Genomic DNA, 27540 nt, shown 5'->3' with positions numbered 1-27540 from the left:
TCATCTTGCCCTGATTTTTAAATCCTTAGCCAGATTCTATCTGTGTTGAAAAAACTGAATTTAATGGTGTCTGCAGCAAATTTCTTGGGATTTTTTAAATGTCTCTAACAGGTTACTCAGTTTAAAAAAAACAAGTTAATTTTGTTGCGATACCACTAAATCTATCCATTTTAATCATTGGTTGAGCTCATATCTTATTAATAAGAAAACAAGCCAAACTCAGCTTAGATATGATTTTCAGATCTCAATTTCAGAGCATTTAAATCCAAGTGACCTTGGATCTTTCTGCAATGAAAGCAGAGCACACCATTGCTGATGACATTCTGTTCTTAGTGCCAAGATACTCAGTGATGTATTAAAGACTACCCTAATGCATGCAGGGTTAATTACTGCTCAGCTCCATACATCCTCTTTGAGAACCTTTCAAAATTACCTGATTATTACAGAAAAATGCTGTGATTTGCCAATCAGCTGTTTTCTTACCTTTGTCTCTTTGGTCTCCATCCAGTGCCAAATGTAACACTTTTAGCCAGGCCTGAAAAAGAATTCCATACTCAAATGAGCCAAATCTTTCTAAAAATCTGAGCAACTTGGTCAGCTGCCTAGTGAGTATTGTGGATGTTTTGTAAATAGCTGTCATTGATTCTGACTGCTGAATACGTCTGAAAACCCGGAGTGGCCTTTCTCCACAAAATAAACAGACCTATCTGTGGCCTCAAATGGGTTTGAGGTTGGAGGAGTTTATTTTCTTTATTTTCAAAGCTGGCATTTTTAGTATCTCTGATATTTATTATAGTTATTAATTTAGAAAACAGCCTGAGTTATTACTCCACAGAATGTTAAAGCCCTTGGTTGGTTCTCAGTCAATATGTTCCCTACCTACAACCTCCAAAATGTGGGAATCCTGTGTGCTGAAAGAGGATTGATAGTTAATGTTCATGATTCATTGGCCTCTTTGTTGACAAGTCTTAAACAGATTCTCTAATACCTGCTAAGCCATCCTGTAGTGTTTTCCAGCTGGGGAAGATTTTTTAACAAATACATAAACCTGTAAACCCATCCTAAAAGATGTTGTTTGGGCACGTTCTTAATCTGTGCAGTTTTTGTTTTGATTCATTTGCTTCTGTTTGAAAATTTTATAATCTCTGCTCCCTGTAGAGCTGTTCAGGAAGCTTATCTTGAACTGCCTGTACATGCTGAGGAAATGGATGAGACAGTTAAAAAAATCAGATGGAACCTCCTGGGGGGTTTAATTGCCCACCCCTACAGGTCTCGAGCTGAAAAGAATGTGAGATGTTTTGTGCCAATTCCCTGTGGGTCTTCCAGAGCTGGTTCCTGCATTTCCCAATCTCTAGCAGCAACCACAAGCCATTCTCTCACTGTCAGCATTTTCCATGTGAGATAATCTAGAGATGATGGTGCTGTTGAGTCTTTGCTTTGGGAATCGTTGTGCTGGGGCCTGTATGAGCTGGGTGCCAGGCGGTGATGATGGCAGAGCTCTGCAATTGTCTTAAACTGACTTTGAGGAGATTCAGTTTCCTGTGCAAAGAGGGCAAGTGATAAATATCACTCTGTGCTTTCCTTTCTCCTCCCTCAGTTTTGTAGTGGTTCAGGTCTTTGTGGACACCTGTGTGCTGTTCAGGGAGCCTTGCTTCCTTCTTGGTGAAATCAGACTTGGTATAGTCAGCAAAGATTCTCCTCTGTGTAGAATTCAGCTTTCTTCTCTGATTTTGCACTGATAGGTAGCAGCTTCTGTTCTTTCATGCTGCCTGGACACATAGGGGAGAGCTGGCTGGGAAGTCTGTGGCTGCAGATTTATTGCAGAGCAAATTCTGCAGCAGCACAAGCACCTGGCCCCTCCAAGTGCTCCAAACCCCTCCCTTAGCAAAGCATTGCCAGCAGTGACCTGAGCACCCTGCCTCCCTTACACACTGCAGGTTTCACTGCAAAAGGCCACGGAACCTCCAAGGAAATCTCCTCTCCAGAAATTTGTCTTGGTGGTTTTTGCTGCGCTGCCAACAGAGCACACGGGGCAGAACTGATGTCCCAGCTGAGCTTTGGTTCTGCTACCAGGATGTGTTGGAGGTATTTCCTTCACAGTGAAAAGATTGACTGAGCATTGCAGGATGTCCTCTCTCTTAACCTAAATTTTCTTTTTTGCACCCATATGTGTGCATTTGTACACAGTATGGACGCAGGGACAGCCATGGTGATACTAGTTTGCATTTCTTTGTTTGCATGCTGCCCTAAAAATGCTGAGATCTCTGTGAGAGCAATTCACAATAAGAATGTCCAGAGTCTTGTATTATCTGTAAGGGATCATTTTCAGTGAATATTTGTCTGAATTTGAAGTGCTCATTTGAAGAGCATGCAGTAAACCCATAGCTGAATGTTGCAATTATCCATCTTTGCTCTCTTTTTTCCTTACCTATATCTACATTTATCTACAGCAGTCAACAATATCTTGCCAAATCTTCTGATATTAAATATTTGTTTTACTTGTCATCTGTTTCATCCTCTGTTCTCAATGCCTATGTAGCAGGCAAGAAAACTCAAATTAAGCATATTTGTTTCTGGCTACCTCTTAGATCATTACTAATTTACTGCTGATATTGTTGGTAACTGAGATCTCAAATTATCTCTCTATGGTGATTTATCATTAGGAGAATCACTTTATCATGACATCAAAAAATTCCTGAATTATGCTAAGAGTGGCTTTTCTCTGTGCAATGGAATTTTTTTCTGTTTCTTCATATTACAGTGTGTAATGATAGATATGCTGCTTGTGTCTATAAAAAGAGTAATTCTTTGAGTGTTCACTTTTAATACTCTGTATTTAGGTCTGTATTTGTGAGCAAATGGTATGCTGCTTTGCATCCAAGTGTCTTTTATTCTTGAGGGACACAATTATTTTACATTCCAAACAAACAAAGGGTCCTGGAACATCTCAGAATCTTACAGGAATAACCTCTGCAACAGTTTAACTGATTTTTTCTGCAGTTTGGAAGCTCAAAAGCTAAAATTTGGTAATCAGTCATGTATTTTTCTTAAGAGCAATGTTTGAGAATTCCTAGCTTGTGGCCTTGTTAAGTCAAAAGTACTTACATTTCTGAAAGTGTTAAAGGGACATAAAAAACTTATAACCATGATTCAGGCCCAAGAGTAGATAAAAATGTTAAAAATCATAAATCATGGTAGAAAAGAAAGCAGAATTTTTCATTAAGTTACTATTGAGATGAAGAAAGATGGCATGTTTCTGTTTTATTGTAATAAAGACAAACTTTCTGTTTGATCTAAAAGTGAGGCTGAGGTGAAACAATCACTCTCAAAAGTATTTTTTTTTTTTACTGAGAAACTAAGGTGTGCCCATATTTCTATTTGTAAATGGAATGACTCAAATAGACATTTGTAGAATTGACATTTGCCCCTACTAAATTATGGAAATGTGATGCAGAATATGGTCTATAGTGACTCAGACAAGATACTATTACTAATGCAAATGATGGCTTAGAGAGAATATACCTTGTGAAATGTGTTTATTACAATTTTTTATGATAAAACTTACATAGAGGATTTTAATGTGTTCTGTACAACATCTTGTTGCAGAAAAATATCATTAACCCAAATTTACTTACTCTGTGTAAACTAAAATAAAAACTAGTTATCTGGTAGCTCTTGGAAGTTGGTTGTAAGTGAGAAAACCTCATGCAGGGGGAAGTTTCTAAAGAAAGCCTGTGCTTCATAATGTTAGGCAGAAAAAGCATCTTCTATCTCTCTTGTTTTTAAAGATTGAGAGGTGACCTAGTCATATTCTACGAATACCTACATGTGGAAGAGATTTATGATTATTGCAGGTCTTTTATCTCAACAAGATCATAGATTCTCTATGATCTCTGGCTGTTGGCTGGAAATTTAAAAAAAAAAAAATCAACAATACATTTTGAAAAAGAGAGTAGCTGTCCATTGGAAAAAGCACCCTTTAGCATTTGAAAACATTAAGTTTAGGCCTTCTAGGCTATATTTTACCAGATATTCTGGGATTCATAGGAGCATTTGGAGTGGAAGAGGTTAGTGCACATGGTTACGGCGACCCCTTCTCACCACACACTGCCATAGTACAGAGAATGGGAGAATAACTTCTATTTCGCCTTTCTGCATTCATTATGTCTTTGATCTGAAAGGAACTTTGATCTATCTAAATAAGAAAAGGACTAAATATTATTATAAAAATAAAAGTTATTTATTCTTTTCACATTCTTTGCTTTAGGAGCTTTAGTAATGCTTTGCAGCAATTTGTTTTATACCTCTCTTGCATTAAACAGAAATTAAAATCGTGGCTTGAGTTCATTAACATGACCATTTGCCTCAAAGCTTAGTCAGGGTTACCAGAGTCTCCCTCTGCTATTATTCCATGATAGTCAACTCATTAACCCAGTGTCCCTGTCTCCTGCACTGTCTGCAGAGCAAGCTGCCAGATTAATTCCATATGGCAAGAACTTAATCAGTACTATTGATCTGCAGTCTTCTGGATATGAGACTTCCAGGGTGCTCTTAGTCTCATGCTCTTTTCTATCATTTATCCTAGAAAAACATTAAAAGGCTTTATGCTTCTCAGTGCAATTAGCTACTGTGCATTTTGGGGCTATAAGGATGTTAGTGTGTTTAGGAGGGTGTACAAATATTAAACACAGTTTACAAACCCAACAGGACCCACAGGTTTTCACTTTCTTTCTTCAGGTGTATTTATGTTACTGTTTCAATAGGAAAAGCTATTTAAGGTAAAAAACCAGTTGAAGGTCTTACTTAATTGATCTACAATGAAGATGTCTTCATAGTGGACAGTTCTTCAGTCATCTTCACTTTACATTTTGTGAGGTTTCATTATACTTCCTTTTTCCTCCAATCTCTGGATTTTCTAGTCTGTAAGCCCTCCTGGGCAGGTAATTCCTTGTATATCTCACTGAAACTGAGCCCTGGGCATGTTTGGACACATGTTGGTAAGTGGTCACCTACATCAAGGCTGCTGAAAACTGGTTTTTCTGAGTGTGAACAAAATGTGGTGTTTTTCTGTTGTGGATGGTCTGTCTATGCATGTCCTCCAGCTCCTTCATCTTTGTGTGTCTGTTCTGTGCACCTGCAGGGATTGAGGATAGCAGCAGGCAGATATCTGGGCACCAGGTCTGGAGGGACACTCACAGACAGGACAGAGCATTTCCACCTGCAACTCTGGAAAACGAGTGTGAAAACTGTTAGGAGTGAGCACAGTGTAACAGAACAGTCCTGTCTTCCACGTCAGCCTTTCAGACAAATTGAGAGCAGTAGATGGGTGGGAAAAGACTACCCAAAATCAGGATCAAACTCCCACCAGGAGCTTTATGAAATGACTGGATGGATGGATGGATGGATGGATGGATGGATGGATGGATGGATGAATGGATGGATGGATTTGAAGACCACCCCCCCCCAGGCACATCATCCAACCCATCCATTCGGTTATTTCATACAGCAGTGGCTTTGGCATCACATCCTGTCCTAGAGTGACATTTTAATGCTTGTATCCTTAATTGGGGTTTTTTTGTGTTTATGTTGTATATTAGCTTTTACACTTTTAAGATCAGTTTTGAGAGAGAAGGAGGGGAAAAAAGAAGCGTGTAGTTAGTAGTATTCAAACCTGCACAGGGATTAGGCTTTAGTTGGGTGAAGGCTTGTTAGTCGCTAGCCAGTTAAAGTCATCTACTGAGTTCTAGTTGTTGCTGTCTTTGTGTCCCTATACCAGGACACTTCCCCAGCTGATCATGTTTTCCCATTTTTTCGTTTACCCAGGTCCTCTCCATCTGCCCAAAGGATATGAGGGCAGACATCTGCGTGCACCTGAACCGGAAGGTTTTCAATGAGCACCCCGCGTTCCGGCTGGCCAGTGATGGCTGCCTGCGAGCCCTGGCTGTGGAGTTCCAGACCATCCATTGTGCCCCGGGGGACCTCATCTACCACGCTGGGGAAAGCGTGGATGCTCTCTGCTTCGTGGTCTCAGGATCCTTGGAAGTCATCCAGGACGACGAGGTGGTGGCTATTTTAGGTACTGTGATCTCTGCTGGAGCGCTTGCGCCTTGTGTGTGTGTGCTTTCCTTTTGCTGAGGTTTGAATATTAACGAGCCTTGCCTAACATCAGCTGGGACTGCAGTTGTCATAAGATGGAGATGCTGTGTCTCCAGAGATCCTTCTCTGGAAGCAAATCCCTCCTCTTTTGTGCCATTGGGAGTGCTCTTTCTGCCCAGTATGGCTCACTGGTCACAGCCACAGTGTCTCTGAGCAGAAGAGGATGGCATCTGTGTGCTTGACATCTTTTAAATGGCCTGCTGGAGGAAATGCACATTTTTTATGTTACTCCCTCAGGAGGATTTCCACATTAACCTTCACGCTGGGATTTTCATTTGTCTGTTTTCTAGCCCAGAATAACACCTGCAAACAGTCTCTGCAAGGAGACAAATTTTTTGCTTGTAGTGAGCTGGCATTACAGAAAATAAAGAGTCTGATCTGAGTTTGCAAAGGGATGGGGTTACACCATGTATCAAACCACAGTCCTGAGAAATCTGAGTAATGGGGGAATTTAGGTAAATCACCCTGTCACTCCACTGTGCTGTCTGGTTTTGGGAAGGAGCCCAGTGTAGACCCTCGTTAGCCTGTATGGGATTGGGGAAGGTGTGGCATGTGGTGGGACTGAGTGTCAGCACCAGTGTGGAGGCAGGAATCCTCCTCAGAGGCAGAACCGTGTGGAGTAAAAACTGGTGGCTCTGCAGAAGAACTACCCAGAGCCTGTCTTGCCTGCTTAAAATAGACCCATTTACTGTAGAACTCATATCCTGATGATTCCTTAAGCTGGAGCTGTCACTCCCTGAGGGCAAATCCAATGGATTCCTGGGTCCTAGGGCTGCTGTCAGGCCCCACTGAAGCTCTGCACTTCTTCTTCCCTCTCAGGGTGGCTCCAGAGGGCTCCAGATGAGTTTCGCTATAAATGTGTGAGTTCCTGGCACTGGGATGGGGTTGGGCAGTGTGTGGATGGAGCTGCATGGAAACAGCCCCCCCAAGGCATGACTTGGATTCTCCCAGCTGGACCATGAGCTCAGGAAAACACACATCCATGCTCTTTGAAAATACCTGCTGCACCTTTCTGTATTCTAGTGTACACTAACTTTTTGAAAAAGGGAGATTAATGTAAAACTGAATCTGTTTCCATATTCAGATGTGAAATCATTACAATGAAAGCTCCTAAATCAACAATTTCCATAAGAAATTATTCCTTGCATTCCAGCTCACTGGACCATTTCATTTTTATAATTAATCTCAGTGATGATATCTTATGTTTGCTTACAATTATTTAAAAAACAAAAGACTGAAGAGGAAGTAGCAGTATTTAAACAAATAAGTGGTTTTAACAATGAAAACAATAAATGTGTAATTTACCGAACTGAGAGCTATCACTAAATGGATTACACACAAAACTTGATTGCATTTATTAATGAATATTGTGAGTTAGGAATTACACGACAGTAAGAAATTTTTGTTTCTACCTTTTAGATGTATTAACTCTAGTGTCTAATGTTAATCCCTATTTGACCAAAGAGACTTTTAACCGTATCTGGTTAAATGAATTACCTTTAATTATCAAAAGCGACTTCACTTCTTCCGTGACTCAGAGCCGTGTTCATCATGCACTGCAGGGATTGGCAGAATGTGTAAATGTAACTTAAAGCAAGATAAACTGCTTCCTCTAGTCCTAGAACACACTGAAGAGTTTTTTCATGCTCTGACAGATTATTTAGCAGAACAGTGAACTGAGGGATATTGTATTAAAAAAAAAAATAATGGGATATTGTATTCAAAAAATTCACTTGTTGGAGAAAATCTCACCCAGATGAAGTTACAAAGACATTTTCTAGTGGCAGCTGTGGCACCTGAAACAGCAGCTGCAGATCTGACAGTGAAAAACATAATTTTTATTGATCTGTTCTGCCTTGAGACGTTCAAGCACAAGGAACGTGAATCTGCCTAAGGGGGAGACCAGGTTTAAAAAAACTGACTAGTGAGAAAACCTCACTACCTGCTTTGAATGCTCCAAGCATCTGCTGCCTCACCGGTATTCCCAGGGAAAGTCAACTCACAGGATTGTGCTGCCAGTCTGTCCATCTTTTCCACCCCCCAGCAGTGACCTAGACTAGAGGAAATGCAATAAGTATCCTTGGGAAACTTGTCCTCATTAATTTGCTCTATGAGAGCAGGAATGAACAGGACGTGCTGTCTGTAGCCTCTGCTCCTTGCAAGGGAAATAACAGTGCAGTGTGGTTCAAACAGTAATGTGCTATTTGCCATTCTTCAAGAGAGAGAGAGGGAGAAGGGGTGGTTTGGGTTTTTTTTCAACCATGCTCACCTGCAGATGAGTATTTTTAAATGTGGAATCTATTAGAGAAGTGAGTCAGGTAGGGACATTAGGCAGGTTAAGAACCATCATGTCCTGTCTCTGACATTCATGCTTCCATCCGAAGTGCAGGGGTTCATCCTCCCTCAGGTGCTGGCATGAATCGCTCCATGATCATCCTGCTTTTTCTCTTCGTCCATCTTCCCATATCATGTTGCCTTGCCTCTCAGCCAGGCTGAGTTGGCACATCCAGCTTCCCTGCCTGTAGAAAAGGTGTCCTCAGGAGACTTGGCATCCTGTCCAGGTGCTTTTCTTTTTTCCCATCTTCATGGAACAACCATTCTTTCCTTCAGTAGCATTTTTCCTGCCTCAACAGCACCACTTTGGTGTTTCTTGTGCTTGAAATCAGGTGGAGCCTGGTGATTGACAGGGCAACTTGCAGCACTGTGACGTTTTGTTCCCCCCTGGTTTGATTTTGTTCTCATTTTTGGATAATTAAATGCCCAGCTGCTGCAGTAATCAGCATTTCAGAAACAGTAACAGTAAGAGAATTACTCCAATTGTAGACCTGCAGTTTTTAGGACTCATTAATGGAGATATCCAGATGCTCCATGATGTTCCCCTCATTAGTTATCTCCCCTCCTTGAGGGCAGTGTCCCACCTTTTGCAGGTCCTGGCTGCAGCAGGGAGCACTCCATGTGTAGAGCTGAGGTGCTGCCACACTGGGGAAAAAGGGACACACACATTTTAACATAACTCATCTGCAGTTGCCAGGAGAATGGAGAAGGGCGAGCCGTCTTGTCTCTAATTATCCAAACTTCCCCAGCAAGCGAGGTGACCCTGAGAAGGCACATCAGTAATTTTCCAGCGTCTCAGGCAGAAGTAAACAATTTAAGTGCCACTGCTCTGCATGGGGACATGTTACCAGCAGAGGATCTCAGGGAGGACCACGGGTTTGGAGTCCCCAGGCTAATGAAAAGAGGCATCAGGTACCAGAGGCCACCTCATAATTCACCCTACTGCAATTAACCAGAATTTGCTCCTGATGAGGAGTTACACATCGATGGCAATGCCAACCAAGTGGCTCTGAAAGTTGCTCTCCAGCTCCTGCTATTTGCACAGCTGGCTGTGTAAGCTGTGCAGTAACTTAAACGGGGCATATTGATTAACAAGGTTTAAAGAAGTTGTTTTTTCAGCAGAAAAATAATGGCCCACCGCGTTCAGATGTTGATTGTAGGAATTGATCAAAAATATTGCTCAAGCTGCATAGCGATAAAAATATATTGAGCAGTGAAATCCTGGGGGGGGGTTGCTGCTGAGTGAACTCAGTATGTTAGTCAAGCCAGAATGAATATAAATTTAATTGTTCATGTTTCAGCCACATTCAGGGTCCTGATCTCATAGTATTCGGTTATTTCCCTTTATGTATTACATGCTAATTCTCAGCATGTTCTGCATATAGTTCCACAGTAACCCATAGTTAATTGTTATTAGACAAACCGCACCTTATTAAAGGTCTGCTTCATTAATTATTTCCAAATTTTTGAAGGGGATATGATGCAGTATCAGAGGACTAAGGCAAGAGTTTTCCTGAGTTTGGTATGGCAGGTGAAAATAGGGATGAGTCTTTTTCTGCTCTTAATGCTACTTGTGTTTGGAGGTCAAATGATTGAGTCTCCCAGCAAATCATTGGGAAAAGATTTTCTTTAGAGGAAGAGCAAGTAGCAGCTCCCATTTGGGTGAGCAGGAATCCCAGGAGCTCCATAGCTCTCATGCATGGGCATTAGCAAGAGGATATTTGGTATCCACACATCAGCACTTGGAATTTCCATGCTTGGGCAGCTGGGCATGTGCTCTGTGGAGGACGAGACTGACTGTGCATGTGATGCACTTTGTGACATGAAAACCTGTCAGTCCAGCTCCATCTCACACTATTAGTGGCTAATTCCTTGATTTTAATTAGTTTAGTTGCAGCTTGGGTTTCTTCTCAAGTGCAATGAAGGTGGCAGAATTGGCCTCTGTGTCAAATCAGCTCTTGTTAATTTATACTGAACTTCTGTGTTGTTTTCAATGTGAAGTCAACCAAGGCAGACTAATTGTGAACATTTCCCCAGGTTAGTAGCATGCACCTGGTTGCAATTTACAGAACAGGCTATGTCCTATTTCATCTATAGGAAAAGTCCCCTGTGTTCCAATGAGTTAAAGCTCTAAATTAACTAAGAGGAAAATGATTCATGGAGGAAAGCGCTGGGTTTTTTCAGCGAGCAGAACTGAAATAATTAATGTGATTTAGGCTGGGTTTTAAGCACTGAATCTGAAAGTATTTTGAAAAATATTTGAAGGGTTACTGGTCTGAAAACAAGTGTGATTTCCTGGTCTGTACTGTGCAGTCCTTCTTAAGTGCCTTGGAATCAGTCAGATCTTGCAGGTATGGCTTGACCTCTGCAGTACCATTGTAAGATTTAGTCCTACTGATGCTCATTCAAAAGTGTCATTAGTTCCTACTGACAAACCTGAATTTTTCATATTATTTTTGTAAATTTAATTTAATTTTTGTGTCTCTGCGTGATGGTTAATTATGATAAGAAACATCAGTCTTAATTTAGTGCCAGCTAGTGTGTTACAGATTTGATCCATGGCCTCTAGAGTCAGAAATATTGCTTTCTCTGAATTGATATGTTTTTGAATTAGACCTGCATGCTTCACTGCCCAAACTCGAAAGTCTTGCCAGCACAAGAATAGGAAAATTATTAAAAAATCGTGTGGTACAGCACTTTTAAATCTGACTAACATTTTGTGGCAATCTGATTTGCCCTATGAGTTTTCAAGGTGGTGAAAAATGCTTTCAGGTTTATTTCCTCATTCAGGAAGGATAGAAACCTATTTCTATATAAAATCAAAATGGAAATAACCTGTCTCCAAAAGCTGGGGCTTCTAGAAGCATGTGGGACAGTATTATACTTGCACTAAAAAATGAGTGAGATAAGAAGAGAAATCTTTCTGGACATTGGGTCCTGCTTGCAGCAGTCCTGAATGGTGGAAGAAAGGTCAGTCCCTTTGTGTTTCCAGGTGCAGATGGGGAAGGTTGCACTGTGTTAAATAATGCAAAGCACCTTTGCCAGCATGGACCACTGTTTTGGCACAGTGTGTTGTCATTGCTGCTTTACTGACTGTTTTGACAATGCTTCAGAGGCTGGAAATGCTTTTTTCTCCTGTCATTCTGCCCTTTCACATGCAGTCCCATCGAGGTGGATTTATCAACTGCTTTGATCTGATTTTCAAGGCAGTTCTGGCCCTTCTGGATGCCCCAGAAAAAGACTGAAGTTGAGGATTTAACATTGGCAGGGGCAAGAAGACCTCTCTCACAGTTCAGTGTCATCTCTGTACATCTTGGGCTGTGCTTGCAGTGATGTCCCACATGGGAAGTGCGCCTGATGGATTTGCATCACTGCATCACCCCCACCTTCTCCAGATACCCTCTTAAGGCAAAAACAACCATTTCAACTAAGCCAAATGTCTTGGGGTGACTTCATGGTCCAGTATCTCCTATTTTTTTCCAAATTTGCTTCCTCCCAAATTTGTCATAAACTTTTTTTTTTTCTGGATTTGCCAGAAATCCAGCCAGCCTAGCAGCCTGTCTCCAAAAGTGGTCCAGAGTAGATGTGAAGGAGAAAGTAGGAAAGTGAAGTGAGAAGACTGTGATGCTTCCCCAGAATATTTCCAACCCTCCACTGGGCTGTATTTCACCCAGAAGAAAATCTTCTGTGTTTAGTAGCCACAGATGGATTTTATTCCATGAATATATTGCATCATTTTGTAAACCTCTGCAACCAGTCCCAATGTGCCATGGTGAGGAGATGCAGATCTGGCCCATCACAGGGCTGCTCTGGGTGACAGGAGGTGATTCACTCCCTGCTCATTGGGATTCTACATCCGTTTGGGACATGTCTGTCCTGCAGCAGGAGGTTTCACTCCAGATACATAGAAATGTGAATTTGTATGAATATAGACATCAATACATGTAATTATGACCTTCACTTGTGTGCATGCTGTCATCACTTCATGGTATTTGGCACTTGAGCTGATTGGATGAACATTTTCTCTCTGTGAAACAGTTTTACTGATCCTCAAACAACATCAGCCTTTGCTTTTCATAAGCAAGGTAAGATTTGAGTGCACCCTGATGGAAAGCCAACATAATTCATCATGTCTGGCTTGTGCTAGCATGACTGATGAGGCTTTGGAGATATTTTAAAATGGTTAAAGGGTAGCTGGTCTATTAGCTAAGACTGTACATAAAAACATCTCCTTAAGAAGACTTGGTCCCCTTTATGTGTTTTTACCCAGTGCTATTTCCCACCAGGAATTTATTCTTTAGCTGCCTGTCTAAACTTTCTTCCAAAGGATCCATCAAGTTCTTATGTCTGCTAAGATATTTATTAGCTCAGTTTCTGTCCCCATCTGAAGAAGGATGAATTTTGTCTTTACATAAATACACGTGTGGGTTTTGAGATGCTGTTTAAAAAGAATGTTTCCAAGTTCAAGCACTTTTTCATTCCATCTGCAAGCTCCTGGAGGGTTCCATAAAGCCCTTAAGAGTTTTTCTGCCTGAAAGGTCCAGGCATGAACTCCTGCCTGGCAAATTGGCAGGTCAGTGCATGGTGTAAGTCTGCAGAGAACATCTGTCCCCCCAAATCTGTTTGGCAAGGTTATCAGAATAGAGAAGATAGAGCAGTGCATAGAAATATCCCGACCTGTTATACAGCTGCATACCATATGATTTCCCCTAAATATATTTATGTGAATATGCATGAATACATATGTATATTTTTTATGTATAGGCATGCAAACATAGTATTTAGAATGATAGCAGTGTAGCTATTTCAGCAGAAATTATGCCTGCCACCAACCCCCTTCACAAGTCCTCTTTTTGTCCATGCTCTTTTCAGTTGCAAAATCTGAATTTTTATGATCTTTGTGGTCTTTTCCAACCCAATGATTCCATAATTCTATAGGTGTGGCATTTAGGGGCATGTTTTAGTGTGGATTTGGCATTGCTGGGTTAATGGTTGGACTTGGTGATCTCAGAGGTCTTTTCCAACCCAAAGGATTTTATGATTCTGTGATGTGTGAAATGTATGCAAGTAGCTCCCACTCTATTTTACAGCATTCCTTCTTCCAGCAATGCTTTGGGCAATGTGAGCAGGGGCAGGAGGGTTTCCCAGAGCTTTGCCTCCATTATTCAGGAGGTGCTCAGGACTCAGGGCAGATTTGGGAGGGAATGTACTGATGCCTCAATAAATCTCCAAAGAGAAGCTTTGGAAATTATGCAGGCTGTATCAGCACCTCTGCATTCCCAGCCCAGCCTCAGCAGCACTTTCCCTGGAGCTCTGAACATCCCCTGCAAGTGAAAATTACTAGTATGTGTCTCTGGGTAGCTGTGTCAGACCTAGCCTAGTTAAATTTTCTGTTTTTCAATGCTGAAAATTTTGTTTTTATTTAGTTGCAATGCAGCTAATCATAGAATGGGTTGAGACACCCTTCCACTAGACCAGGTTGCTCGAAGCCCCACCCAGCCTGGCCCTGAACATTTCAGGGACGAGGCACCCACAGCTCCTCTGGGCATCCTGTTCAGTGCCTCTCCACGCCCTGAGTAAAGAATTTTTTTTCCTAACATCTGATCTTGTCCTGAGTGAATAATTGCCTCTCACTGCACAGTGAACTAAAGTTAGTAGGGATAAAGTACAGTACATTAATCCCCATATTTATGAAAAAAGATGGGGTGTTTTGGAGAATCTGGTAGGTTTTATTTTCATTCTGTACATTCCTTAGCACATTTATAACCAGCAAACAAGCTCAGAAGTGTATGTGGGAAATGTCAAATTCAAGATCCCTTTAAAGGCTTCCAAGATTTTATGCTTTCTGAAGAGTGTAAACCACAATGTAAGAGGAGTTTAGAGTTTCACCCTTCAAATCCAGTGAGTAGTGTCTCATGAAAGAGTGAATAAGTTCAGTTCTTTGTGTCCCAGCCCTTAAGTCCCAACCAGTGCAGTTTCCTGCCACATTGAAGACAATGGGAGTATCTTCTTAAGCTTATAAATTTTGGTACCTTTTATCCATGATTTGTGTGCAGATTCTGTAACACACTGTTGTCCTGAGTTTCGGGGTGATTATCCACTTCTTACAACCTCTTGGTTAAATTAACTACATATTAGCCTAAATTTGAGAAGAGGACAAGTGGTTTGCTCAAATTCAAGGGTAAAACCACTGTCTTTTAACTGCACTCTGCACTGAAAGCAGGACTCAGCTCTGTCCTGTGTCCACCTCAGAGAGCAAATCCATTAAGCAATTTTCTGCATTTCAGAAATGGTCTATTTTCCATAAATTATGTAACCGTGCTGAGTATGTCTGTAAACTGGGTTTTGAACTCTAAGTAGAGACAAGGACAATTAACTGCAGAAGGTAATTTCAAAACAGTACATTGGATAAATTATAATTTTACTAGAAAATGCTCTGTATTGAGGAAAACATTTTAAAGCACCTTGTTTTATAAATTATACCAGCTGTGTTATGTATTGTAGTTGATTTTAATAACATAAAAATATGTAGAATTAAAAGCAGCTCAATGAGATGCAGTTATAACCTTTCTAAGGGATGATTCTGTTATAGAGATATTTGTTAGAAAATGAAAACAGAGAAAGGGAGATAAAGACTTGCACATTTTGTTTCACTCTGCCTGAAAAATGTTAGATATGTTTTACTGTATACAATACCAAAAGCAGAAATGGAAATAGAGAAACAGAGTCTCTAACCCCTAAAAGTAATAAGGTTGGATAGATTACCCCTCTGGTTTGTGTTTCCACAATAGAGTGGAGCAAAATGTTAAAAGTTCTAGAGAGAGGAAATACAATAATTCATTACCTTTTTTATGCCAAAACTATAACATCTCTAACTTTCACCAAGGGGCTGCTGGAGGTGCCAAAAATCAATAGCCACTGACTGACTGACTGATTTGAGTTCTCTTTTAACAACTGATAAAATAGAGAACTGGGATGTCTCTGGGGGACTGAAACAAAAAATACCCTTTGTACCATGGCTTCTGCTTCAGTTTTTGAGGTGTCAGCCACAAACCACACACCGTGGTCCTTGCCCAGCCCATGGCCAGGCAAAAGACAGCTTTGGAATGTTCCAATGTATGTTCTGTTGCCTCTTCTCAGAACAACCAGAAGGTCCAAACCTGAAAGCATATCTCTGATCTGCACCCATGCTGGGGTTCTGGTTGGGTCAGAAGTGTGATTTTGAATCTGGTGTCCTCATTCTCTTCTCCTGCTTGGGTGTCTAGCACAGGTGTGGGAGGTGTGGATTCCTTGCAGAGGGAACAAAACTGGGCTAAGTCAGAGCACTCCCAGTCCCTAGAGCTCTTCTGTCCGTGGTACTGGACTATAGCCAGTCCAAAGTCTGCAATCAGCTGTTCTGCTACACTGCCTGCCAGTGCAGAAGTAGCCCTCAGGTGTAATTTTCCCCTCTGGTTGAAGGTATTTATACATGTACGTGTCTCAGGTGTCAGACCCTCTCTTACTCAGCAAACATTGAAATACAGACTTAAGCCTCTACTTAAATGAATGAATTTGGGTTTAGAACTATACTTTTAGATGTGTTTAAGATTTAGAAGTGGCTGTTTAAAGGTTAGAAGTCTCAGTGAGGCTTTCGGTGGGTTTTCCAGAAGGAATGTTACCACTGACACTGAATTAAAAATGTTAAAACATCCTCTAGAGTGTGGTCCTTGGAAGCTGGCTCCTGCCCCTCACTGGACAGCCATGAGGATGAAAGAACCTAGATGTCAGAAGGTTTTTGTAAGAGCAGGACTCCTAAATCACTTGGGAATGGACACCTAAAATATTCAATCACTTGAACATTAGTTAAGTGCTCATTATATTTGGCACCTTTGAAAAATCCATTACTTGTATCTTCAGCTAAAAGGAGACCTTTACAATCTGGCTCTTATGCTTTGTGACACTTCACAGAGCAATCTATAAATACCTAAAAAACCTGGGGCTACTGCTAAGGATGGTCAAGTACCTCAGCTAATTTTAAAACTTTTACTCTTGTTAGTTTTCACGGTTGGGCGCTTGTGTTGGGATAATTGGGAGTGTAAGACAGGTTGTGAAAAAATCATCCGTGTGCTGAGAAACTCTACCTTTTAACAAACGTGCCCTGCCGTTTTTCAGGTAAAGGTGACGTGTTTGGTGATATCTTCTGGAAGGAAACCAGCCTGGCCCATGCCTGTGCCAATGTGCGGGCTCTGACCTACTGCGATTTGCACATAATTAAGCGAGAAGCCTTGCTTAAAGTGCTGGACTTCTACACTGCTTTTGCAAACTCCTTCTCCAGGAACCTCACGCTCACCTGCAACCTGAGGAAGCGGGTAAGCTCTTTATTTTCCCCCTTCTCTCACCAGGAGGCTGCACAGTCCTGCTGGCAGTGTTTAACAACGCCCCCCTCCCCCCATTTCCTCCTGATGTTTTCAGGTCATGGCAGATTGAGTGGCCTTTCGATAAGTGCTGTCAGTGTCGGTAATGATGGCTCAATAAAAGTTACCTGTAGATTTGCAGCTCTGGAGAGCAGTCCTAGCAGGATGACATATGAATTGCATTTCTTTTCCTTTTCTTCATAGTTGCTGGTTTTCATTTCGTTGGGTTTTTTCCACCCCATCGCATAAATGTGTAAAGTTATATTTTATAGAATCCAGATTCTGGATTTCTCAAAGTTGAAGTCTCTAAGATACAGTTTGGAGGACAATCTGATGGATCTCCATGTTTTAGACCAACTAAGAGAAATTTATTGATGTTAAATAAATAAAATACACTCATCAAAGGTACTGTATTAATACCTGCTTCTCGCAGTTGCATCATCTAGCATTTTAATATGGCACGGTTAATAAAGCTGGGTAGGGATTTTACATTCACAGCTCACTTTTTAAACCCCCCTGCTCATTTTATAATCAATCAGCAATGCTCACTATCCATTAGTTCTTTCAAAGAACAATCCATCTAAAAATTAATTAGCTATAAAGACGTATCTTGAAAACAGGTTAAGGGATCCTTTAATTCACACTGCGGCTGCAAAATCTCATCTTTATGATTTTTTGTTACGATTGATGAGGGTTATATAAATTTCATTTGCATAGAGAAATCTCATAACAGTGATTTATAGATTACTGAGCATTAGCTGTGATCCTCTAGCGGCTGAAACACGTTTTTCTGCAGATGTACCTTGGGCATCTCACCTGATAGTGTTCAAGGCTACCTCAGTATTTTACTAGGCAATTCCAGCTTCTGCAGTAACAGCTCAACACAACTAGAATTTTACTTTTTAGAAGTCGAATTTCTCCCTAGCTGCTGCAGCATTGTACAACTGCTGCTTTCAGAGGAGGTTTCATTTTTTGTGCTTATCGATACCCCGAGTATGGCACAAAATACCCATGGCAAGGAGCAGATGCAATGGGATTACAGTGTCCCTCTGCCTGTGCTGGAGCCTGAAGGAGCTGAGTTATAATCAGGTTTGGTTCCAGCTTGTCAGCTTACCTCTGACTGGAAGGTTGTTAACTCCACTTCAGACCTGAAGGAGGGCTTTGGGGCTTGAAAGCTGGCTCATAGTTTCTAGCTTATCACTTCTCTGTTGATAAGAAGTGCTCCAAGCCTTGACTCCAGCATTCCTCCCCTTGCCCCCTCCCCAGCTTACAGCCCTGTAATGACAGCTCTGCTCAGGCATTGCTGATGGTGATTTCATGGGACAAGATAATGCCACATACGTTGCACCAAAATGTATTCTTTCCTTCTTAAAACTGTGAACCTGTCACTCCAGCTGGCTTCCTGAGAAAAACATGGACATGTCTATTCCTGACAGGACAGTGTGCTGGAATTCATCTGTGCAGTCCAGGGATGCATATGAGGAGTAGCCTCCTGGCTGAGTTGTCACAGAATTTCTTCTCTCACACACACCTTTTTTAAAGAAAATTGGTTTCTTTGCAGGGCCCTGGCGTGGGGAATCACCCAGGTGGAAAAATTCATGGAACTCACATTCCCAGCAGAGATACCTGCTGTTTAGCTCAGTGTCAGGTACATGGACTTTGACATGGGGGCAGGGACTCTCCAGTGAGCAGGAAGAGCATTCCTAAAGAAACATCAGATTTTGCAATAGGAAAGGAAATGCTGTTTGGGGGAATGTGTGGGCAGTGTGAGAGAGCAGATGAAGAGTCCAAGAAGGATCGTGTCAATGTGGGACATGCAGAGTGGAGTTTATTTCATTAAAAACTGGCTGATGATGTCCAGGGTTGTCACCAGTCACCTCCATAGCCCATGAGAGATGGTTGCTCCTGGAGGAAATCATCTGGCCCCTCTTTGGTGCCCAGTCTGAGGTGGGAAAACCATCCCCTTTTGATTTCACAGAGCCCATGATGACTAACTTTTAAATACCTCATACACATCAGATGAACTCCACCTGTCTTCCCCCAAAGTTTCAGTCAATAATTGCCTTGGAATTGCAGTCAGATGCCCTGAGCCAGAGTTCGCTTTGCGGAAATTCTGTGTTTTGTTCCTGGGCATGAAACAGATCATGCTACATTCAACACCAGGGACACAGTCCAAGTCCTGTTACCTAAAGTTATTCAGGTGATTGCTTCAAACCTACTGTCTGCTGGAAGGATCTGTGATTCCCTGTTGGGAATCACAGAAGCGTTTGGTGGTGAGTTCATCCCTGAGGAGAATTGGTGCCATCCAATATGGTTCCATCAGGTGAACAGAAAGCAACTGTTCAGGCAGTGAGGCTGGGTGACAGCTGCACTGTGCTGCAGCAGCTTCTGCTGGAGTCGTGTTACCTAAATGGAAAGAAAATAATTGTCTCCTTTAATTGATTTCTATAGAAATATATACTTAGCACTTTTTCCACGTAGTCATCACTCATACGGTTTGACATTTAATGATGACATAAATACACTCCTTGGGGGTTTGTGCCTGAGAAAATGGCTGTTCTCACTGTCAAAAACACATAGGCAGGAGTGTTCTTGCACCAGGTCTGCTCTTTGAAACACACATCCATGGATTTGGGTGCACACACCATGTGTTTGTGCTGCCCTGTCCCTCAGCCAGCACTTTGATGCAGTCCATGGACTGTAAAACATATAGACGTTCAAAAGGCTAATAAATTAATGATAGCACCAAGCACAAAAGGTTATTTCCACATGACAGGGAAGCGAAAGTCTTGTTGAAGTGGGAAAATAATGTTTTCTCACTCCCAAATAGCATTTAGAGCCTGGCATGTTGAATGACCTCCTTAAGGCATCTGCTCAGCAAAAGTATTGCAGCATATCGTGTTTTGTGCTCTGATATCTTTACAGCATGTCTGGCATCACTAATGCACACTCCAAGGCAGAAATATGACTTTGAACTTCTTTCTTTTTTTTTTTTTTTTTTTCTTCAATCAAGGAAAATAATTATTCTGAAATGATATTCTTTAAAATCACAATGAGATTACAATAGCTGCCTCTGAGGATTGAGTAATAAAGCAGGGCTTGGCATGGGTCTTCAAAGAGTTAATTACTGCCTTCTGATGCTGGAAGAAAATATTAATAATATCTAATTCATTAAGCACGTCTCAAGATTTCACACAGCTGGAGGGGGGCCCTCTCTGCAAGCTTGAGCCATGGAGCTTGGCCCACGGAGGGGACTCCTAACTGATTTTTAGGAGGTTCTGTGACATCCAGTTGTCAAAGGGAAGTGAGCACCCTCGGTGGAAATCTTGGCTTGAAAGGAACCACGGAAGTCAGAGGGTCTTCAAAATGTTTCATTAGCAAATTACATACTTGGCGTAGGAATTTTTATGCATAAGTCCCTGCTCTCCCTGTGTAAGCACACAGCAGTGGGTTTTGGATAAAGGAGTGGGGTGAAAGGGAACAGAGAGAGAAAGAGTTGAATGAAAGCAAGCAAACAAGGGAAAGAAGGGTGAGGAAGAGAGATCACCAGTCCTGGCTCCGGTATTGCTCCAGCTGGGGTGTCCAGGGTTATGGGGTGCACACATGCCTGGGCTTCTGTGGGGTACCTGTTTATAGATAGGTTTTCCCCATCCTGGAGATAAGTTTGTCATTTTTTGTGCAAATTAATTGTCATGCAGAGTCGGTTCTTCCAGACCTTTCTGGAACTGTGTTGGAAGGCTTTGAGGGTCTTGGGTGATCTTGTTCCCCTGCTACTGTCCATGCCCGCATTTCGACCTCACTCCTGCACTTGTGCTGTGCTGTGTTTATTTCCAGGAGCAAGAACAAGGATGTTTGTCCTGGAAAACTGCTGCCCTACCTCCATATAGCCCATGCTCCAGCCACATTTTGGGTTTTATTTTTCCTTTTCTCATCACAGCTTCCATTTGTACCAGCCAATGTACCCCCTCTGCTGAGCTGCGAGCCCAGCACAGCCTGTGCAAGTGTGGAGAAAAACCCAGATGAAATCTTGTCCCTCCTGAAATCACAGCTAAAATCCTCCTGTGCTTCCCATACAGCAAAGATTTCAGCCACAGCTTTTAAGGCACACAGTCACCTCCTGCTGTTTCCTACCGTGGGCAGAATGAGCTGTGCTAAAGGAATGAGTCAGGAGCAGCCGGGAAGAGGACAATTGTTCATGCCTGACCCCGGTGCGTTTGCTCCTGGAAGGTGTGCTGAGAGCGAGCCAAGGAGATGTGAGGAGAGATGAGTGCCTTTAAGGCAGCAAAATCCCATTTGGGGAGGCTCAACTCTCTTCCCTGTGATGCTCTTAAAGCCAGGGACAACACTGTGAGCAGCTGATGTTGTCTAATACCTCCAGCACACTGAGTCTCTGGGGCTTTTTAGCGGACGAGGCCATCAGACTGTGTTAACACACACGTCCTGTTTTCCTTTTTTCCTTCAGATTAGAATAATTCCTTTTTAAATTGCCTTCCTCTTCTTGCTTGAGGTTTTAATGCATCACATGTGGTTTCTTGACTGAATCACTCGTTAGCTCTGTGTCACGTGGTTTTAAGAAAAGCTTTATTTTAAGTTGAATTCTGCATTCATGTGTCCTAAAAGTGAAGGTTGTCTCAAGGTTCATTCACCATCTCTATTTTCATTTTCCAGACCCTCCCAATGATGTGCTGTATTAGTGATGCAGAAGCAGTGCCAGAGGGAGAGAGCATTGTTCAGCTATCAGCCCTTGCCCCTGATGGTCACTCGTGTTCTGGTGATCCTGGGGACTTTCACAGGTTTTGAGCTCGGAATTAAGCTACTCACAATTGCAGGAGCTTAGTTCAGAGCTATTTGCACTTCACCAGCTGGTTCATCATTTGTGGGGAGTGACTTGGTTACATGGAAAGGGGTCAGAGTATCATCCTTGTCTCAGACCTTTTCTCTCCCTCTCTGGTCTTTAGTTGTCTGGGTCTTTGTTTTTGTTTTTTTGTTTTCTTTTATATGAACGTGTCATCCCAGAAAATTAGGTCCTATAGCTATAGTTTATCTTCAGTGACTGTTAAGGGTGATTACTGAGTAAGCAAGTTGCACCCTCAAAAATCAATTTGGTTTTATTTTTTTCACATCTTAGCCGACTTTGCAGCTGCCATTGTGCTTGAAAATATTTTCACTTTGGAAAATCTTTGAAGATTTTTTTATTGTTTAGCTTTATTGCATTCACCACTCTCTCCAAACACTTTAATACTCAATTGCAATATTTCTTAAAGGACTATTCCACTGGTTTATATCTAATACCACCTCTGATGATGTCTACACTTGTATGTTAAATGTGTTTGGGTGAGAAGAGCCCACTCCAAGCCTTCAAATAAAGTGACCTTGTCCAAATTGTTGATTGGTGGCCATGGGCTGGAAATTTCTCGAGAAACTGCTCAGGGATCTGGGCCAGACCCACGTGAGGAATTTATCAGTACAGATAATGCAGCAGTTCCTTGTGTATTTGTGGCTGTGTGGTTACAGACAGCCCGGCACATCTTCCACCTTCTGCCACTGAGAGCCCCACGAATCCTTCCAAGTGAGAATTGTGGATCTGAGGTGAGAGTTTTTCTGCAGCTCTTCCTTCCCATCTCCTGCTCCTCTGAGCAATTCCTTGCATCTTCGGGGACATGGGCACTTGAGTTTAAGGCATTCAAAGCGAGGAAGTGAGTCCTTGGAGGACTGTGTGTGACTTTGCTAGGTAGAAGAGCAGCATAAAAATTGAAAGGGAGAACTGCAGCAGCCTCAAGTTCAGCCCCTGCCAGACGGTGTGGGACAGCTGTCAGAGCAGGGTGAGTGCTGCAAGAGCTGGCCTGGGTTTGCTGTCTCACTTCTGTAGCTGTGACCTGGGCTCTTCCCCATGTGCCTCACTCCTTTCCCTCTCCTTTCTGCCACTTGTTCATCTCCTGTACACTCATCTCCTCTGGGTGCTCTTCAGGTCATTCTGACCGTGGGAAATGAGGTCCAATTGAACCTCTAGATCCCTTCCCTGGAGGAGCAGAGGGAGAACAGAGGTTTTCTCTCTCTTGGCTGTGGCTGAGTGCAGAACTTGGTGATAAGTGTGAAACTCTTGAATGCATCCAGGGCAACAAAGCTGGTGAAAGAGCTGCAAGGAGTGTGGGGAGCAGCTGAGCACTTTGGGCTTTTCTGGTCTGGAGGAAAGAAGGCTGAGGGGTGACCTCATTTGCCCCTGCAGCTGCTTGAGGAGGGGAAGAGGAGAGAGAACTGCTGATCTCTTCTCCCCTGGGATCCAGTGACAGGATGTGTAGGGATGGTTCAGAGCTGCTCCAGGGAAGGTTTACTGGTAATTAGGAAGCATTTCTTTTCTGTGAGGGTGGTCAAACACTGGAATGGGCTTCCTCGAGAGATGGTTGGTACCCTCAGCCCATCAGTGTTTAAGAGGCATTTGCACATTGCCTTTAAGATCATGCTGTAACCTGTGATCAGCCCTGAAGTGGTCAGGCAATAGAATTAGATGATGGTTGTAGATTCTCCTCTCCTCTCCTCTCCTCTCCTCTCCTCTCCTCTCCTCTCCTCTCCTCTCCTCTCCTCTCCTCTCCTCTCCTCTCCTCTCCTCTCCTCTCCTCTCCTCTCCTCTCCTCTCCTCTCCTCTCCTCTCCTCTCCTCTCCTCTCCTCTCCTCTCCTCTCCTCTCCTCTCCTCTCCCTCTCCCTCTCCCTCTCCCTCTCCCTCTCCCTCTGGATCTTTGGGAAGTTTAGTGTACTTTGGATTCACAGCACACTCTGGGTTAGCACATTTTGCCTTCTGACTGCAGGCAGATGCAGAGATCAGCCAGTGCACTCTCATCTTCAGTAGTGTTTCAGAGCCACATTAATCCCCCAGGGTATCAGCAGGCCAATATTCTATTCTGGATATAATCTCTGAGTTAAATACCTTCCTCAGACGTCCTGACCATGCTTCTGTAGGAGCAAAAAGGGACAGATCACCAGCTCTGTTAAAAGCAGGACTGAACCCAATTCTGATAATCTTTTGGCATTACAGGGGTAGACTTATTATTTTCCTGTAGGTTTATCTTCCCTGTCTAAATCTAAATCAAAATGTCGTTTTATGTTTTTTGTCTGCTGGTCTTTATTGAGAAATGCAAGGCAATTTAGGATACTTCTCATTCAAGGATCTTTGAACAGCATTGTGTGGCTGCAGGAAAAAAGAATCCTGTGTGCTGGTGTGATGCTCTCTGCACACAGGGACTCAGCAGCTGATACTAAAGGCACTTAGCTGATCTACCCCAGCGAAAGGTATGAGCGTTCCTTCCTCAGGCAGGCAGTGCAATCTAGGTGATTTGTTTGTGTGTGGAAAGATCATTAAACAGGAATGGGTAGTGTCCACAGGGAGACAAAAATGTGACTGGCAGTGTTAGAGTGAAGATCCAGACTGATTATTATTTGCTATTGTGCTTTCTGTGAACTAATACTATTGTCTTATTTAGAAAGCTCTCATAATTAAGAGGCAGACACAGAAAGCATTCTGCAGACTGTCTGCTAATATCAGTTCAAGGTGGCATTGCTTGCACAGGACATGACTGCTAATAAAAAAAAAAATAAATCAAAGGTTTGCTATTTTAAATCTTGTACATATTAAAAAATGAACATTTTGTGTTTACCTCCTCTCATGGATTAAAATTGATGCTTTTAATCTCTTCCCACTGCAAAGGAAGGGGAGGGAATGTGCATGGTGCAATGGGAAGAAACATTGCCATTTCGTTTTTGATTTCCAGTTAAGAAAGTTTTTGCCAGCAGGCAGGATTTGCCCAGAAAGTAGGGACAGAGGTGTTTTGTGTTACCTCACACCCCTCCAAGCAATTATTCCAGAGCAATGGATTTCTTCTTATAGGGGCTCCTGAGCCTAACTGCTGTGTAGATCTACGATTTTTTTTTTAACCTGATAACTAACTTCAAGAAAAGGGGGAAATATTAAAAAACTGAGATGATTAATTCTGTCATTGCTTCCTGGAGCTGAACACCAGACATTTTAGCAACAGCATAGTATGACTTGAGGGTATAAAATGAGCTTCTGCCCCAGACTTCTCATTCCCTAAACCTTACTTCTGCCAGACTGGGAATGCTGGTAGAAATGCACCCAAAGTCATGACTGGGGAAAGAGAACTTCTGCCTGCTCATTGGGATCATATCAGTGGATCCCCATGGGCTTCACAAGGCACAGGCAGAACATTCATCCACCTGTGAGTTGTCTGGCTCTGCCCAAAATGGTATCCAGGAATGATCAGTAACAATTTCACAGCAGTTTTGCAATAGAGACAGCACTGATTTCATTTATTAGGTTTTTGCCTTGACTTAACCAAAAAGGCTCCTCAAATAAGTAAGTAAGTAAATAAGTAAACGGCTTCTAAAATGCTAAATAAAACTCCCTGTGTAAGGCCTTTCTTTACCGTGGAAGTATAAATCCATTAATCTATTACTTTTCAGCTCACCCTCCACAGATGCATTAATACCCAAACGTGCTGGTTCTGCACATAATAATCATTGCAGTCCTGCAAATCCCAGATTTACCTTGTTTCCAGTGGTATTTTGGGGCTGCTTTCTAGAGTACATGTAGGAAAGTATTAAATTGTAAACAAAGTGCTAGAGAAACTTTGTGGGAAAGTTTGCATGAATCCCACTAGTTTTAGTTAAAAATAAAACCCAGCCTGTCACTTCCAACTTAATGATGGCTGATTGACTGTGCCTTTTTTTAATTGTCTGCCAGTGGCTGTGATTAGCAATCTGGCTTAGTTTAGGTCCCATGCAAAGAAAGTCTGAAGGAGCAAATTCTGGAGATGCTTAAATATATTCCAGAGGTGGGCATAGCTGTCAGGAGGGACAGGGACATTCTGGGAAGCACCTGAAATAAGTTGAGTTCCCTACTATTGCACTTCTGAGCAACTTACTAAAAGCCAAAAATATTCTGTGTGTTTAGGAAGGAATATATATTATTAATTCATTTTTCCCCCAAATTTTTACTTCTCAGACCTTACAGCCCTAGCTAATTTGTTTCCGTTCCTGAAGATAACAAAACCATCATACAGTTTTTAGTTGCAGGTTCCTATCAAAAAAAGGAGCAAAGTGTGAACAGTTATAAAAGCCTCTGATTCTCTTAACTCCATTAATTAAACTGTCAGTGATCTTTTGATAGTTTGAACTTTGGGACCTCCCCTCTGACTTCTGGGTGAATATCAGATTTTGTATTAGTACTCCACAAAGCTGTGTCAGCTGCCAAAAAAAGTGCTATATACTCTTTCCTATATTGAATTTCCATCAGTCACTGTACATCCAGAGAAAGGGGACTTACCTCTCTGTGCTCTCTGAATACATATCTCTTCAGAAGCAGTTCCATTGTCCTCTTTTTTGTTATGAACAGCACTCCTGTTACCGCAGGAACAGGCTCTGGCTTTTTCTGGGAGCCTAAAACACTTCACACTCCCTTAAAAATCTGAAAATGGGGACCTAAGCAAGATGACAGCAGCAAAGAACAGCCATTTCTAATCAGGATATTTCTAACTGGTCAGATGAAATGAAGCCTTTTTATTATAATTAAGTTTGCTTTTCTATTCATGCCCATTGCTTCCCTCTCTGTGCACAGACATCCAGTTTTCCTTGTCTATGTCCCTGACCTTAACAGAACACCCTGTCATTTCCATAATTAATTTCTGTGTCTAACCTCCCTATTTTCACCAATTCAGCCTTCCTTGACTCCATACCACTGTAGTGAATTTCCATCTCCATCGTGTGTCTGAGGTAAATCCATTTTTAAATTGAAGAGTTGTTGGTCAGAGCAGCTCAGTTACAAATGACCATTCTTCTCCCAGGCTGTATCGGCCATCCTGCCAAGGAAGGCTACACTGGTAATGTAAATGGACAAACTGAATCATGCATGTTTTTCATGTGTGAATAATTGTCCCTGTTCCCATTTACTGAAGGACTCAGCCAACAACCTCAAGATGTTCTACAGAAGCACATGAATAATAACTCACAAGCTCAGTGCAGCCATGCATTAATGTACCAAACAGATGCCTGACTGAGCCCGATGAACCATCAGCTGTAACTTAAAGCATTTGTTAGAAATTTTGTAGTACGTGTCCCATGAAGAGCTTCCTGCCAGACCAGTTAGGCTCAAATTCAATCCAACATGTCAGACAGCTGCTAATAGGGATGGTAAGGCATCTGCTGGGACAGAGACTGGGTTTGCAAAACTCCAACAGCGTTCTTCAGCCTTGCTGGCCTTTTTGAGGGCAAGATGCTCTGGCCCTGTGGATCAGCCCTGCTTCATAGGGAACACAGAATAGTTTGGGTAAGTTTGGCTTTAAAGATCATTTCCACACCCCCTGCTGTGGACAGAGACACCTTCCACTAGGGCAGGTTGCTCCAAGCCTCATCCAGTGAAGCCTTGAACACTTCCAGGGATGGAACATCCATAGCTTCTCTGGGCAACCTGTGCCAGTGCCACCCTCACTAGGAAGATTCCTTCCTTAAATTGAATCTAAGTCTGCCCTCTTGTAGGAGAAGGGAATACAGGTGACCTTGCTCCTGGTAAGTAACAGCTGTGTTTATTATCCGATACACTCACCCCTGATGAGTCACAGCTATATCCAATAAAGATACCTGTGATAAAAA

At 42.2% G+C, this 27540-nt stretch overlaps 1 protein-coding gene across 1 annotated transcript in view; it reads left to right on the top strand.

Moving 5' to 3' along the window:
- Positions 1-27540, top strand: part of KCNH5 (potassium voltage-gated channel subfamily H member 5) — a 149921-nt gene that overhangs the window by 104012 nt on the left and 18369 nt on the right. Inside the window, exons 9-10 of the mRNA XM_066321624.1 lie at positions 5824-6076; positions 16642-16838. Of these exons, the coding sequence (XP_066177721.1) occupies positions 5824-6076; positions 16642-16838 (450 nt within the window). The remainder of the gene's footprint in view (positions 1-5823; positions 6077-16641; positions 16839-27540) is intronic.

This window comes from Sylvia atricapilla, chromosome 6, assembly GCF_009819655.1.
Source record: "Sylvia atricapilla isolate bSylAtr1 chromosome 6, bSylAtr1.pri, whole genome shotgun sequence".
Taxonomy (NCBI): domain Eukaryota; kingdom Metazoa; phylum Chordata; class Aves; order Passeriformes; family Sylviidae; genus Sylvia; species Sylvia atricapilla.
Note: the sequence above shows the minus strand (reverse complement) of the source record. Positions and strands in the feature narration are given on the sequence as shown.